Source organism: Globicephala melas, chromosome 1, assembly GCF_963455315.2.
Source record: "Globicephala melas chromosome 1, mGloMel1.2, whole genome shotgun sequence".
NCBI classification, from domain to species: domain Eukaryota; kingdom Metazoa; phylum Chordata; class Mammalia; order Artiodactyla; family Delphinidae; genus Globicephala; species Globicephala melas.
The window spans coordinates 144,428,680-144,443,679 of record NC_083314.1 but is presented as its reverse complement, the minus strand read 5'-3'; the positions used below and the strand labels follow the sequence as shown (position 1 = coordinate 144,443,679).

Here is a 15,000-nt window from a genome sequence, read left to right as displayed (position 1 = left end):
AGGCCCAAGCCCTAATGATTCCTTTTACTTGATATAGTTGAACTTATTCTCAGAGTGTTTGGATTTATCTTTGTGATTTTTTTTTAACATCTTTATTGGAGTATAACTGCTTTACAATGGTGTGTTAGTTTCTGCTTTATAACAAAGTGAATCAGCTATACATATACATATATCCCCATATCTCCTCCTTCTTGCGTCTCCCTCCCACCCTCCCTATCCCACCCCTCTAGGTGGTCACAAAGCACCAAGCTGCTCTCCCTGTGCTATGCAGCTGCTTCCCACTAGCTATCTGTTTTACATTTGGTAGTGTATATATGTCAATGCCACTCTCTCACTTCGTCCCAGCTTACCCTTCCCCTCCCCGTGTCCTCAGGTCCATTCTCTACTTCTGCGTATTTATTCCTGTCCATTTGTTTTTTTTTAGATTCCATGTATATGTGTTAGCATACGGTATTTATTTTTGTCTTTCTGACTTACTTCACTGTATGACAGACTCTAGGTCCATCCACCTCACTACAAATAACTCAATTTCATTTCTTTATATGGCTGAGTAATATTGCATTGTATATATGTGCCACCTCTTCTTTGTCCATTCGTCTGTTGATGGACACTTAGGTTGCTTCCATGTCCTGGATATTGTAAATGCAGCTGCAATGAACATTGTGGTACATGACTGTTTTTGAATTATGGTTTTCTCAGGGTATATGCCCAGTAGTGGGATTGCTGGGTCGTATGGTAATTCTATTTTTAGCTTTTTTTTTTTTTTTTTTTTTTTTGCGGTACGCGGGCCTCTCATTGTTGTGGCCTCTCCCGTTGCAGAGCACAGGCTCTGGACACACAGGCTCAGTGGCCATGGCTCATGGGCCTAGCCGCTCCGTGGCACGTGGGATCTTCCCAGACCAGGGCACGAACCCGCGTCCCCTGCATCAGCAGGCAGACTCTCAACCACTGCGCCACCAGGGAAGCCTCTTATTTTTAGCTTTTTAAGGAACCCCCATACTGTTCTCCATAGTGGCTGTATCAATTTACATTCCCACCAAGAGTGCAAGAGGGCTCCCTTTTCTCCACACCCTCTCCAGCATTTATTGTTTATAGATTTTTTGATGATGGCCATTCTGACTGGTGTGAGGTGATACCTCATTGTAGTTTTGATTTGCATTTCTCTAATGATTAGTGATGTTGAGCGTTCTTTCATGTGTTTGTTGGCAATCTGTATATCTTCTTTGGAGAAATGTCTGTTTAGGTCTTCTGCCCATTTTTGGATTGGGTTGTTTGTTTTTGTGATATTGAGCTGCATGAGCTGCTTGTAAATTTCGGAGATTAATCCTTTGTCAGGTGCTTCACATGCAAATATTTTCTCCCATTCTGAGGGTTGTCTTTTCGTCTTGTATATGGTTTCCTTTGCTGTGCAAAAGCTTTTAAGTTTCATTAGGTCCTATTTGTTTATTTTTGTTTTTATTTCCATTTCTCTAGGAGGTGGGTCAAAAAGGATCTTGCTGTGATTTATGTCAGAGTGTTCTGCCTATGTTTTCCTCTAAGAGTTTTATAGTGTCTGGCCTTATATTTAGGTCTCTAATCCATTTTGAGTTTATTTTTGTATATGGTGTTAGGGAGTATTCTAATTTCATTCTTTTACACGTAGCTGTCCAGTTTTGCCAGCACCACTTATTAAAGAGGCTGTCTTTTCTCCGTCGTATATTCTTGCCTCCTTTATCAAAAATAAGGTGACCATAGGTGCGTGGGTTTATCTCTGGGCTTTCTATCCTTTCCACTGATCTCTATTTCTGTTTTTATGCCAGTACCGTACTGTCTTGATTACTGTAGCTTTGTAGTATAGTCTGAAGTCTGGGAGCCTGATTCCTCCAGCTCCGTTTTTATTTTTCAAGATTGCTTAGGCTATTCGGGGTCTTTTGTGTTTCCATACAGATTGTGAAATTTTTTGTCCTAGTTCTGTGAAAAATGCCAGTGGTAGTTTGATAGGGATTGCACTGAATCTGTAGATTGCTTTGGGTAGTATAGTCATTTTCACAATGTTGATTCTTCCAATCCAAGAACATGGTATATCTCTCCTTCTGTTTGTATCATCTTTAATTTCTTTCATCAGTGTCTTATAGTTTTCTGCATACAGGTCTTTTGTCTCCTAAGGTAGGTTTATTCCTAGGTATTTTACTCTTTTTGTTGCAATGGTAAATGGGAGTGTTTCCTTAATTTCTCTTTCAGATTTTTCATCATTAGTGTATAGGAATGCAAGATATTTCTGTGCATTAATTTTGTATCCTGCTACTTTACCAAATTCATTGATTTTCTGGTAGCATCTTTAGGATTCTCCATATATAGTATCATGTCATCTGCAAACAGTGACAGCTTTACTTCTTTTCTGATTTAGATTCCTTTTATTTCTTTTTCGTCTTGGATTGCTGTGGCTAAAACTTCCAAAACTATGTTGAATAACAGTGGTGAGAGTGGGCAACCTTGTCTTTTTCCTGATCTTAGTGGAAATGGTTTCAGTTTTTCACCATTAAGAACAATGTTGGCTGTGGGTTTGTCATATATAGCCTTTATTAAGTTCAGGTTAAGTTCCCTCTTGCCTACTTTCTAGAGGGTTTCTATCATAAACAGGTGTTGAATTTTGTCAAAAGCTTTTTCTGCATCTATTGAGATGATCATATGGTTTTTCTCCTTCAATTTGTTAATATGGTTTATTACATTGATTGATTTGCATATATTGAAGAATCCTTGCATTCCTGGGATAAGCCCCACTTGATCAGGGTACATGATACTTTTAATGTGCTGTTGTATTCTGTTTGCTAGTATTTTGTTGAGGATTTTTACATCTATGTTCATCAGTGATATTGGTCTGTAGTTTTCTTTCTTTGTGACATCTTTGTCTGGATTTGGTATCAGGGTGATGGTTGTGATTTGTTTTTAAACAAGGCTTGTTCTGAAAGCTTTGCCCCATACTACACCATAAGCTGTATCAGGGCAGCAACTTTTGTCTTGCTCATCTTTGAATCTCTCACTCCCAGAAAAGTATCTGGCACATAGTAAAGCCTCAATCTAATATGCAGAAACCATTTGCTAATGGTCTCTCCTCATGCAACTCAATTAAATATCACATAAAAATAGGTGCTGGTTTGATATTCTTTAGCATAATCAGGTTGGCACAAAATAGAGACAGACTATTACACAGTGGTTAAAATTCCCTCATATTATATTTTAAAGGCACCAGACCAAAACAGGATTTTTTAAAAAGTAGATCAATCACCTGTTGAAATGTTGCTTCCTCCAGTCCTGATCGACGGAACTCTGCAAGGATGGCTCTCAGGAAGCTCTGTTCCAGAACGGAGGAATTCCTTAAAGAAAATGAGGAGATGTGAATTCTCCTAAGTGGCTGTACCACCAACCCAAGGAAAGCCAAATAAAACTTCTCTGTGTCTTTAGAGAAGAGAGAGAAAAAAACTTGGGACTATTTCCTCCTATATTCCTATATGATTTGGCAAGGATTTCCCTTCCCCTCAAAGTCTCAAAATGATATGAAAAATAACACTTTGGAAGTAAGGGAACACAGCAACTATATTGGACATGTACCAGCACCCCCATTTCATGGTTGAGTATATCATTCAATGTGAGAGAAGTAGCTACTTCCTTCTTCTTGTTTCCATAGCACTTTACTTCATAAACACCTATAGTGTAACTCAATACATGGTAATTATTCTCCTATTATACTAGGATTACATTTCTGTCTCTTTGACTAGACTATGCCTCTTAAGAAAAGGGACAGCACTGTCAGTAAATGCAGGTTGTATGAGTAAAAGCTTTGAAAGGGAAGCATGCTTCCATGGCCCTCTCCAGTGGTCTTCCAAGGGAGGTTCAGGGTCAGGAAGCAGAAGCGTCTTACTTGATGGCAGTGATGTATGACGATGAAAACATCTCCTCTACTGCTTCCAGCAAGTGGGCTGTAGTGACCAGGCCAGGGGAGTCGGGCTTCTGGCAGGAGAACTCACAAATCTCTGTGGCACGCCTACAAATGTCCAGGCAGCGTCGTGCATCTCCAGAGAGGGCTGCTACCTACAAGAGGGAACATTTTATTCCTCGAGAACCCCTTGCCGTCTCAACCCAGAAGAAAAACCAACTGATTCTGTGTTCAGATAAAAAGGAAGGGCAGGGCTGGGAATGGACTTAAGCATGAAATTAAGTACTTGGCCCTGGCTGGGAAACTGGTGGGAGCTCAGATATAAATTATTATACCGTCCGGGACTTTTCCCCCAAGTCCACACCACACCTCTGTCTTGGCATTACAGATAATTCCAGAATGGAAGAGACAGAAATTCTCAACTTTATTTAATATTAGAAAAATGAAGAAATCTAAAAGAAGAGACCTTTGGCCCAAGATCATTACTGAACCATCTGGAGACACAAGGGTCTTGTTCCTTGCATGAAGAGAAAAAGCCAAGAGGCTGAGGTGGAGCCTATTTTGGAGATAAAGCCACGGTCTGGGGCTTCCCTGGTGGCGCAGTGGTTGAGAGTCCGCCTGCCGATGCAGGACACACGGGTTCGTGCCCCGGTCCGGGAAGATCCCACATGCTGCGGAGCGGCTGGGCCCGTGAGCCATGGCCGCTGAGCCTGCGCGTCCGGAGCCTGTGCTCCACAATGGGAGAGGCCACAACAGTGAGAGGCCCGCGTACCGGGAAAAAAAAAAAAAAAGCCACAGCCTGAGCCTCCCTCACAGCATGTAATGAATTTTGGAAACTACCTGGTCAATGGCTAAATGAACCAGAATCAAGAGGGAAGGAAGCCATGAAGCTGGAGGACCCAGAGCAATCTGTGGTTAGATGAATTAGACCAACCCCCCATGCCAATGGCTCTGCTTTTGTGCCTGCCTTCCTTTCCATGTGCACAGAGGCTGGGCTCCCTTTACGGGGAATCCTATACTCTCTCCCAAGATGACATAGGAGGGCTCTTGCATTTTAAATTTAACTGCGGGAACTCCTGGAGTCACCATTGCCTGCAAGGATTTCTGTTTGTATATTCCCAGTGCTTGCCAGCAACCCCATCATTCGCCTGACAACCATCGCAGGCGATGACATCCTGCCTGATAGCGTCCCAAAGTAACTATTTTCTTCCAATTATAAAACATTAAGTTTAAAAAAGCAAAGCGTATAGGCATACACATGCATGCATGCGCAGGCATACGCACACCAAAAACTAAGACATTAAAAGGAGTCATTTCTGGGAAGTGGGATTATAGGAGATTTTATTTTTTTATTTTTTGACTCTTTTTTCAATTGGGGTATAGTTGCTTTACAATGTTGTGTTAGTTTCTGCTGTACAACGAAGTGAATACATGTATACATATATTCCCTCCCTCTTGGACCTCCCTCCCCCCCCATCCCACCCATCTAGGTCATCACAGAGCACCAAGCTGAGCTTCCTGCGCTATACAGCAGGTTCCCACTAGCTATCTGTTTTACACATGGTAGTGTATTTATGTCAATCCCAGTCTCCCAGTTCATCCCATCCTCCCCACCCCACCCCTCCCCCATGTCCACATGTCCGCTCTGTACATCTGCATCTCTATTCCTGCCCTGCAAATAGGTTCATCTGTACCATTTTTCTAGGTTCCACATATATGCGTTAATATACAATATTTGTTTTTCTCTTTCTGACTTACTTCACTCAGTATGACAGACAGGATTATAGGAGTTTTTAAATGTTTTGTGTCTATTTCTGTTTTCAGAATTCAAATATAAGACATTCAAAACAAAAATCACTTTTCCAATAACCCAAGACGGAAACATGAGCACCAGCGTATATTATTCCCTCCTTCTAATCTCCCATATTCAGCTGGTGAGGATGTCCTGGGGATGTTTCCGCCCTATCACTCCTTTCCTGTGTGAAGCAGCACCATACAGTGGTTAATAGCAGGGACTCAAGGGCTGCTCAGAGGCCTAGAATCAAAGTGGACAGGTGACCCTGGGAGACTAGAAAACACCCAAAGCACTTCCCACTCTGAGGGTACCTGTGAACCTTGGCGACCGTAAGCACTCTTTTTGACTGCTTCTGGGGTGAGGGAGACAAAAGAAAAAGCTGGGGCCACCCAACATGGAATCTAAGAAAAGACCTTGCATAAACTTGGGACCCAACCTCCAGTATGAGGGTGAGTGAAAGACTTATCATGCAGAAGGGATGGCAAGAAAAATGGCCTGTTGTGACCTTGGCGTTAGGTGGGTGTAGGGTGACAAAAACTCACCGAGTCTTTGCAACCACAAGCCCTCACATGGATTTGTACCCCAAATTTATGTTCTCCTAAAAACCTCAAGTAGAGAATTTTGTTTAAAAATGGTCCCAGTTGGTAGTGCCCCTCAGTAACTGACAGAAGCACAAACAAACTAAATGAATTCAACTTCAGCCCAGGCCTCAATCAACTCTCAGATAAAGCTCTTAAGAAACATGAGTATACAGTTAAAAAAAAAAAAAAATCAAGACACAAAAAACAAGGAAACAAGGCCATACAGACATGTGAATCAGCAATCAACAGAAGTAAACCTACAAAGACTTCAGATATCGTAAGATAAACAATATAGGTATGTTTCTATGTTAAGAAATAAAAGAGAGGTTTGAAATTACAGGCAAGAGTTTTGGGTAAAAGCAGCAGCCAAGTTTGAAGTCTTCTGAAACCTTATTTAAGGACCAAAAGAACCTTAAATAAGAAAAGGAAGCAACTCGAGAGCAGTAAACAATACAATTCTGAAAGCTGGAAAGAAGTGGCAGGGTACTGGTTAACCTAGCAGACTGAGAAAGCCCATTCCTCAGCCCGCAGTGAGGAATCCAAGAGCAAACCTAAGTTACACTAAAAATCTTCAAGATGCTCAGGAGCTAGTGATACTGGAACTGGAGGTAAAGGGGGAAGTTTGGCTAAAATAAAGAGGACTGGTTGAAAGTTAAGAAATGGATGCCCTAGATCAGGAGTCGGCAAACTATGGCCTACCACATGTTTTTGTAAATAAAGTTTTATTGTAACACAGCTATGTGCATTTGTTTACATATTATATAATACATGGCTGCTTTCACAACGCAAAGGCAGAGTTAATAGTGGTGACAGACCATTATGGCCCAGAAAGCCTAAAACATTTACTACTGGCCCTTCACAGAAAGTTTGCTGACCCTTGCCCTAGACCTCTCCCCCATTTCATGCTGTTGGTGAACATCAGGGCCACTGAGGGAGGGTTTAGGGCTCTGTGAGAAAATTTTGTGCCTTGGTAATTTGTACTGTTTCCATAAAACTCTTTGCCCCGGAGATTATCCCTCTTATGTACCATGGCAGGAGACCAGAAATTTACTCTCAAGCAAGGATAAACAAAAGAGTCTCTGGACGAGTAACACTAGGTATTGTTGCAGAGGAGGGGATGTCCCTTACTAAATATAGATGGTTACTATTTGCATGCTGAATTTGAAGACCTCCACCCTCCCTGACTCCAGCCCACCTCCCCTGATCCTAGAACACTGCCCTGCAGGCAGGACAGGGGAAGCCTACTCTTTGAAATCTGACTATCCCAGAAAATATGGGAATAAACTAAAGATATTGAAATTGGCCCAATCAGATTACCCCTCAGCGAAGCTCTCGATGAACAAGCCCCACTTATATACTCAGAGCTCCCAATCAGCTCTGTAATCTCCACCCTTAGACATCAGCGGACCACAATGGCAGCTGGGGAAAGTCTAACGATGCAGGATAGAGACCAAAACCAACAGACAAAGCATCTTAGAGGAAAAGGGAGAAAACAACCTCAAATAAGTAGGATGGTATATAAAAGGACCATTCAGAGGAAAAAAAAGAACTTTTAGAAATTGCATGATTGCAGAGGTGGAAAACTCTACCAACAGAAGGGTTAGATAGTAACTTTGAGGATCTCTCTCCTAGAAAGCAAAGCTTGGAGATAAACACCATATCTCGCTCACCTCTGACCCTAATAGTACCCAGCTTTGAACAGGTGTTACAGACGTGTGTTGCTGCTATAGGCATTCAGAGTTCACATCGTTTCCAGTAAGAAACTAGAAATACGTTTATAACTGTTTTTAAGTGCTGAAATACTGTGGATGTGTGGTGTCTTTCATTCAGCTCAAGGTGGACATTTAACCTGAGCTGTTCCTCAGCAGCCTTGGAGAAGTCTTAGTGGAATCTCAATTGGCATTCTCCCAGTAAGCCTGGAGGGGGTAGGCATCCCACACTTCATATCTACCATGGAACATGCACCCTGCTAGGTACATTACAGACATGGTCTCATTTAATTCTCACAATGACCCTATGAGGTAACTATTATTATTCCCATTTTTCAGAGAAGAAAACTGAAGCCCAGGAAATTTTTAAGTAACTTTTCTGTAACCTTCCACATGCTTATTAAAGTATTAGAGCCAGAATTCAAACCAGGTTTGTCTACCTCACTCACTACGTTGCCCTTTTTCAAAGCTCCCTGAATCAATTAATCTTCACTTGTATAAAAGCCCACCATACTCAGAGCCTTCTAATTAGTTATACAATAAGAAGGTTAAGGAATTTTTCAGAATTTTGTTTCTATGTTTTGGTATTTGTTTTTACAGGACTTCCTAATTTTTTCTTCATCTCCAGAGCACCCAGCATAGGGCCTCACATGGGCAGGTACTCAGCAAAAACTGTCAGTGTGACTAGGAGCTCCCCAAAGGCGACTTACCTTCCTGGCTACCAACTGGATGGCATCATCCTCAAAGGCCTTTAAATGTTTGAGTCGGGACACCAGGATCTGTTGCAGTTGGCTGTGAGTATAGGGCTGGAAGGACATCCTGGTTAGACCCTGGGGAGTCAAGATGACAGAGGAAAAAGTTCATGGATTTCCCACTCCAATAGTCCTGGTGGAAAGCCACCTGCAAGTCCCCAAACCTGATTTCCAAGTCCCATGTAACAATTTACACATTTCATCCCAGGACTACCACTGCTTCCAGCTCCTTTTGTTACTGACAATGGCCTGTGGGATCCTGTAGGGCAGTAGCTCTCGACTGTTTTTTTCATTTAGCTTAAAAGAATCTTCTATTCTACTGGAATCATTTACAAGTAGATCTGAGCAGAGGTGCTCTCGTCAGAGTGGGTGGGACGATCTTCACCTCTACAACATGCACCAGCTTGGCTCCCGGTGTCACTCCTGCTGAACCACAAGGTCCACAAGGGCAGAGACTGTGTCTGCCCCATTCACAGCCATACTCTGTGCATCTAACACTGCCTGACAAGGGTAAGCACTTAAGTATTTTTTTAAATAATTAAACCTTTAGGGTTCTGTGCAGTTTAAGAGTGCAGAGGTAGCAGAACACCAAGAAGATAGGTTTGCAGAAAGCCATGCAATGGTGACATATTTAATTCCAACTTAGTAATTATAAGAATTTCAGAAATCACATTTCTTACTTTTCCTATTTATTTTAGATTCCTATGTTTTCATTTTTGGAGAAACCCTTGGCCCAGCTTATGGGTCTGTAAGAACAGCTTGAGAAGGGCCCTACCAGTCGGCTGGACACCCGGTTCATCATGATGCGCTCTGGCAGATCCATGGTGTTGGCAATGGTCAGGACCACAAGCCGGGCCTCCTTGTGAGTGGGCCAGTCAAAGAGATTGTACATTACGTCTTGTTTCTGAGTCCACAGAAGGTCGAGCTGCCAGGAGATGGAGAGAGACGCAGGGTCAACCACAGAGACGGAGCCGGGGCCCCGGAGGGAAGCCTGTTACCACTGCTTTAGCTTCAGGTGCTCTCAGGTCACACCACCAGCAAGGACATCAATGGACACATGCCTCTCACCACCAGAGAATGGCCCAAAGTGAAGGAAGAAGGGAGCCAGGACTTGCCGCCCGCCCAGTATTTGCTCCCGGAACATTGCAATCAAGTGCCACGCCACTTCCTCTCCAGTCCTTCCGTGGGCACCTCCTTACCTCATCCACAAGCAGCACAGTGGTTTCCTGAGAGGACCCTCGAGTGCGGAATCGCTTAGCCAGCAGTTCTGCGGCGTGGTGAGCTGTTGCCCTGTGACCCGTCAGCTTCTGCATTGCGGTGGGGCGGGGTGGGTGGGGGAATGTGTGGTGAACTGTAAGGACTTTACTCCCCTGGGCTTAAAGTTAAATCTGCATATAGAGGAAGCTATTCAGCCTGAGGACTTCAGTATCCTACCCTCTGCCCTCCACTGGAAGGAGAAGAGAAGGCAGCAAGAGACAATAGTGTTTGAAATGCAAATGAGCCGCAGGCTGGCCCCAGAAGCCCCTTCAAAATCATTAGGGTATGTATGACTCTGTAACTGGACGTTGCTTGTTCCAAGATAACGGCTAATGAATGAAAAAGTGAGATGCAAACTTTGGCCCACCTCTGACCCCTTTTCCGGTTTGCCACAATGCCCGCTGTGTACAAATGGTTTTCACCATGTTGGTAAGTACTAGCTTCCAGAAATTCCTATCCAGCTCCTAGACTTCAAGGTCCTTGAGGGTAGGAATTCTGCCTTCCTTGTCCTTGCTACCTCTACACAAAGGACAATGCTTGGCAAGTTGTGAACATGTAATATGCACAAAATTAAGTAAACCTTTCCCTTTTCATGTGCCACCCAGAAACAGTATTTTCCAAAAAGCCCAAACAGGGGAATCCCTGGCAGTCCAGTGGCTGAGACTCCGTGCTTTCACTGCCGAGGGCCTGGGTTTAATCCCTGGTCGGGGAACTAGGATTCTGCAAGCCGTGGGGCCAAAAAAACCCAAAGACCAAAAGACAAACCAAAGAAACCAAAACAAAAAGCCCAAACACCGTTGCTCACCTGCAAGATTTGCACATAGACTTGGTGGGGCTCTGTCAGCTTCATGCCATTGACCTCAATGTATTGAAAGGGAGGAACATCATTTGCTTGGGATGCCTGCTGCAGGCAGCGTATCACCTCGTGTACAGTGGCAGTCTTCCCTGTCCCAGGGACCCCGGAGATGTACATGCACCTGGGGCAAGAAGAGAAGACCCCGGGCTAGGTCTGTGCAGCTGCCTGACACTATCATCAGTTATGAATGAGTATGAGAATGTGTGCTGAAGGAAGGACAGAGGCCCCTGAAATGTGGAGGTGGGAGCAGTAAGGACCATCCTTGGAAGCTGATCAGAACAGGACCTGTTTATATAGAACGATTCATTCTATAAGCAATGCTGTATGCCAAGTGCCCACCCAAAAAAGGCCAGTGTCATTTTCTCTGTAAGACAGAATTCTATAGAATTACTTTGACAACAAAAACTGCTTCAGAAGCTTAGGCTTCAGCAATGGCCTTGCCTGTTCTGACACCAGGGAAAGACCGCTTGGGTGAACTACAGCACCTGAGGTGGTACGCTAGCAGGGCCTTCTGCCCTGAGCATCCTGCTTCCTCAACATGACTCACCCTCCAGTATGGTCAAGGAGTTTGCTTTCCACAAAGTTGTATATGTCCTGGAATTCCTGTTCCCGACAGGGAAGAGACGCAGGTACAGCAGAAACATGCAGCCTAAAGTTGGTGGTAAATGAGAGAAAAGGAGGACTTTAGAAGCATTTTACTATCTACTCAATAATAAATGGAAAAGATTTATCTATAGTTTCTATTTGAAACCTTAATCTCACATCCAAGGGAATGCCTTCATTCTTAAACTTCTTCATTTGGCCTTTCTCTACCCAGACAAATCACCCAACTCAGTGCTTCTAACTAAGAGTACATGTCACCTGGGGAGGTTCCTCAAATCACATGGGTGGACCTCATCCCACATGAGATTCTGATTCAGCTGATTTCTGGCAGGATCTAGGCTTATGTATTTTGAAAAAGTCCCCACGCAGTTCTAAAGGGTACCGCAACTGAGAAGCAGTGTCCTGACTCATCACCTTCCAACCCTGAGAAAGTGGTGGCAGTGGACTGCAGACTCCTCCCAGAGCCTGTCCACAGTAGCTCACCCAGACACTGCTTGAGGTTTCTTCTTTCTAGACACACACGTTCATCTTACTCTCTACCTTTATTATGTACACCAATGACTACAAAGCACTCCCAGCTCATCTGAATGAAAGCAGGGGCCCCCGAGCGGCGTCACCTCAGCCGGGCCTCCTCCAGCACATTGGTGGGCTCCTGGGCAGCCAGGTTTCGGCTGCGGATCCGGGGAGTGGCGTGACGTGGTGTTCTGGGCTCGGGCTGTATTCAAAAGACAGAACATTTAGATAATCAACAAGGACCTACTGCAGAGTAAAGGGAACTCTACTCAATATTCTGTAATAACCTATATGGTAGGGCTTCCCTGGTGGCGCAGTGGTTGAGAGTCCGCCTGCCAATGCAGGGGACACGGGTTCGTGCCCCAGTCTGGGAAGATCCCACATGCTGTGGAGTGGCTAGGCCCCGTGCTCCGCAATGGGAGAGGCCACAACAGTGAGAGGCCCGGGTACCGCAAAAAAAAAAATAAAATAAAAAATAACCTATATGGTAAAAGAATCTGAAAAAGAATGGATATATGTATATGTATAACTGAATCACTTTGCTGTACACCTGAAACTAACACAACACTGTAAATCACCTATACTCCAAAATAAAAAAAGAGAGAGACAGAACATATTTCAGAAGGAAAAAACAAAGCAAAACTCCATCCAGGATGCATCAGCAAATCTGATTCGTGATGAGCTGATAAAAAGAAAAGAGGTAGTGAATTCCTCTTAGTTCCTTCCTATATAAATTACCAAGATTCTCCCTTTCTCTCCTACATTACATATACATTTTGTTCATCGTCCAAACACAATTTCTTATTTCTAATTTACTATAGTATTAGGATTTGAAAACAATGTCAGTCTGAGGAAAGAATGAATAAAAGTATGGATCAAATACTTTTCAAAGTAAAATACTATCTTCAAAGAAAGGCAAATTATTAAAAAATCCTAAATACTCTGCCCAAATAGGGTACAGTAGCAGCATAAACTGGGTTTGATTCCTAAGATCCTCCTCTATTCTGCCCCCACGAGTTGCATTCACTGATTAATATAAAAAAGCATCTTTAAAAAATATAAATAAAAAACATCTTCCTCTAGCCTTCTTTGAAAATATGGTCAATCTTTAGCTCAGAACTTCCACGATCCACTACACGGTACTGGAAGAAACCTCCCTAGATTTTTCCACTTCGAACCATAGGGTCATTCAGTTTAGGCCCACAGACCGATTTCACCAGTCTCTTTTTTTCCTTGCTGCTGGCTCATTAGAGCAGGCCTGCTACCCAGTAGTATTCATGGTGTTTCCACAAAGCACTCCCTTTTGTGGGGGCATTTCACCTACCTACCCTCTGCTTGTAGCCAAGCTATAAAGTGATAGTCTCTACACCTCTTCCCAAACGCAGAACAGCATTTAGACCCTGTTAACAGCTTAACATCTATTAACTCTGGAGAAAACAGGAAAATAATAACAAACCTTGCTGAGAAGGTTTTTTTTTTTAAGGAAAAAAAGTGGACTTCTGACTCTTTTATTATGCTAAGAGGCCCCTGCCCCACCCCTAAATCCCTTCTTCTGGGTGGGACCCAGGAGATGCAATCAAACCAGATCATCCGGGTGAGCTATTCTACAAGACTGCCTCGTCCAAAGCCGATCTATTGGATTTCCTTCCCTAAAGGTCTTTTCTTTGACTTCACCCCAAGCCCAATCACATTTTTCTTGATATGGGAAAATGGAGATCAGCTTTAGAAAGGTCCCTAATTAGGCATTTCTAAATTGTTCTAAAGAACAAGATGCGCTACGAAAAATGTTTCCTAATATACTAATGCCCTCACAATAACACTAATAAGTTAATGGCCTTGAAAAGTCATGTGATAATGAAACCAATTTAACTTTGTTTAATCCAAACATTTCTCAAACATGTTTGAACACAGTAAGACCCTCTTTTCTTAATAGCTTTCAATGCTCTGCTAAAGTTCCACAGAAAGCAGAGAGACATCCATTTACCTCTTCCATGTTTCACACAATTCATTCCCAACACCTAGTAGTGCTCCCTATTCCTCAAGTGCATTGAGTGGCACAACAAAACCAATGACACGGAGCACTGACTACACACAAAGCCCTCTGCCAGCTTTCAAGGGAAATGCAAAGATGAGGAGTCCGTTCTTACAGTTCTTGTCCTTCCCTCAGGCAGTCTGGCTATTGGCCATTTGGTTCCGTATCTTAAAAGGAACTTGGACTCAAATTTTATCACTGTCCACTGGGTTCATTTTCAGTCCTAGGGTTCACGTAGAACCTTTCCTCCATGAATACACAGGGAACTTTACTCAATACTCTGTAATAACCTATATGGAAAAAGAATCTAAGAAAGAATGGATATATGTATATATATATATAACTGAACCACTTTGCTGTACACCTGAAACACAACATTGTAAATCAACTATACCCCAATATAAAATAAAAATTAAATTTTAAAAAAAAGAACCTTTCCTCCATGAATACTCCAAGTGGCATAGCTTTGAATATGACAGACCTATGCTCAAAACCCAGCTGTTATTAGTTGTGTGACCTCAGTCACCACAATTTCTAAATTACTAGAAATAAACCTAAAAGAACCTTACGGTTTTCTTTGGTGTCTTGGAGGGGGTCTGTAAGGGTGACTTCATGGAAGAGCGTAGGTTCCTGGACACACTGCTGGGTGTTCTCCTTGGAAGAGGGGGTGTGGAAGCCTCTTCCTCCTCACTGTCAGAGTCTGAAATCTCGGCTACCGGCAGAAACTCTTCATCTCCTTGGTCACTTTTACTATTACCTAAAAACCTGAATGGTAGGACACATTATTTTCTGATATTTGATGTCTGAAGTCTACATAAGAAGCTCCTAACAGATCAGTGTGGATTCGAGGTATTGCAGAGTCTCTCCTGCAACGGAGCAATTTCAGATGTGCTCCTCTTCTTGGGCTCTTGCTACCGGGAAGCTCTATTAAGGGCTTTATTTATATTATCTCATTAAACCCTGCACAACTTTGTGACTTGTTTATTATT

At 43.0% G+C, this 15,000-nt stretch overlaps 1 protein-coding gene across 1 annotated transcript in view; it reads right to left on the bottom strand.

Moving 5' to 3' along the window:
* ORC1 (origin recognition complex subunit 1) overlaps positions 1 to 15,000 on the bottom strand; it is a 30,512-nt gene that overhangs the window by 1,176 nt on the left and 14,336 nt on the right. The window contains exons 10-18 of the mRNA XM_060288072.1: positions 14,581 to 14,776; positions 12,084 to 12,181; positions 11,411 to 11,512; positions 10,813 to 10,984; positions 9,950 to 10,057; positions 9,526 to 9,675; positions 8,709 to 8,828; positions 3,899 to 4,068; positions 3,266 to 3,353 (exon numbers count right to left, since the gene is read on the bottom strand). Of these exons, the coding sequence (XP_060144055.1) occupies positions 3,266 to 3,353; positions 3,899 to 4,068; positions 8,709 to 8,828; positions 9,526 to 9,675; positions 9,950 to 10,057; positions 10,813 to 10,984; positions 11,411 to 11,512; positions 12,084 to 12,181; positions 14,581 to 14,776 (1,204 nt within the window). The remainder of the gene's footprint in view (positions 1 to 3,265; positions 3,354 to 3,898; positions 4,069 to 8,708; positions 8,829 to 9,525; positions 9,676 to 9,949; positions 10,058 to 10,812; positions 10,985 to 11,410; positions 11,513 to 12,083; positions 12,182 to 14,580; positions 14,777 to 15,000) is intronic.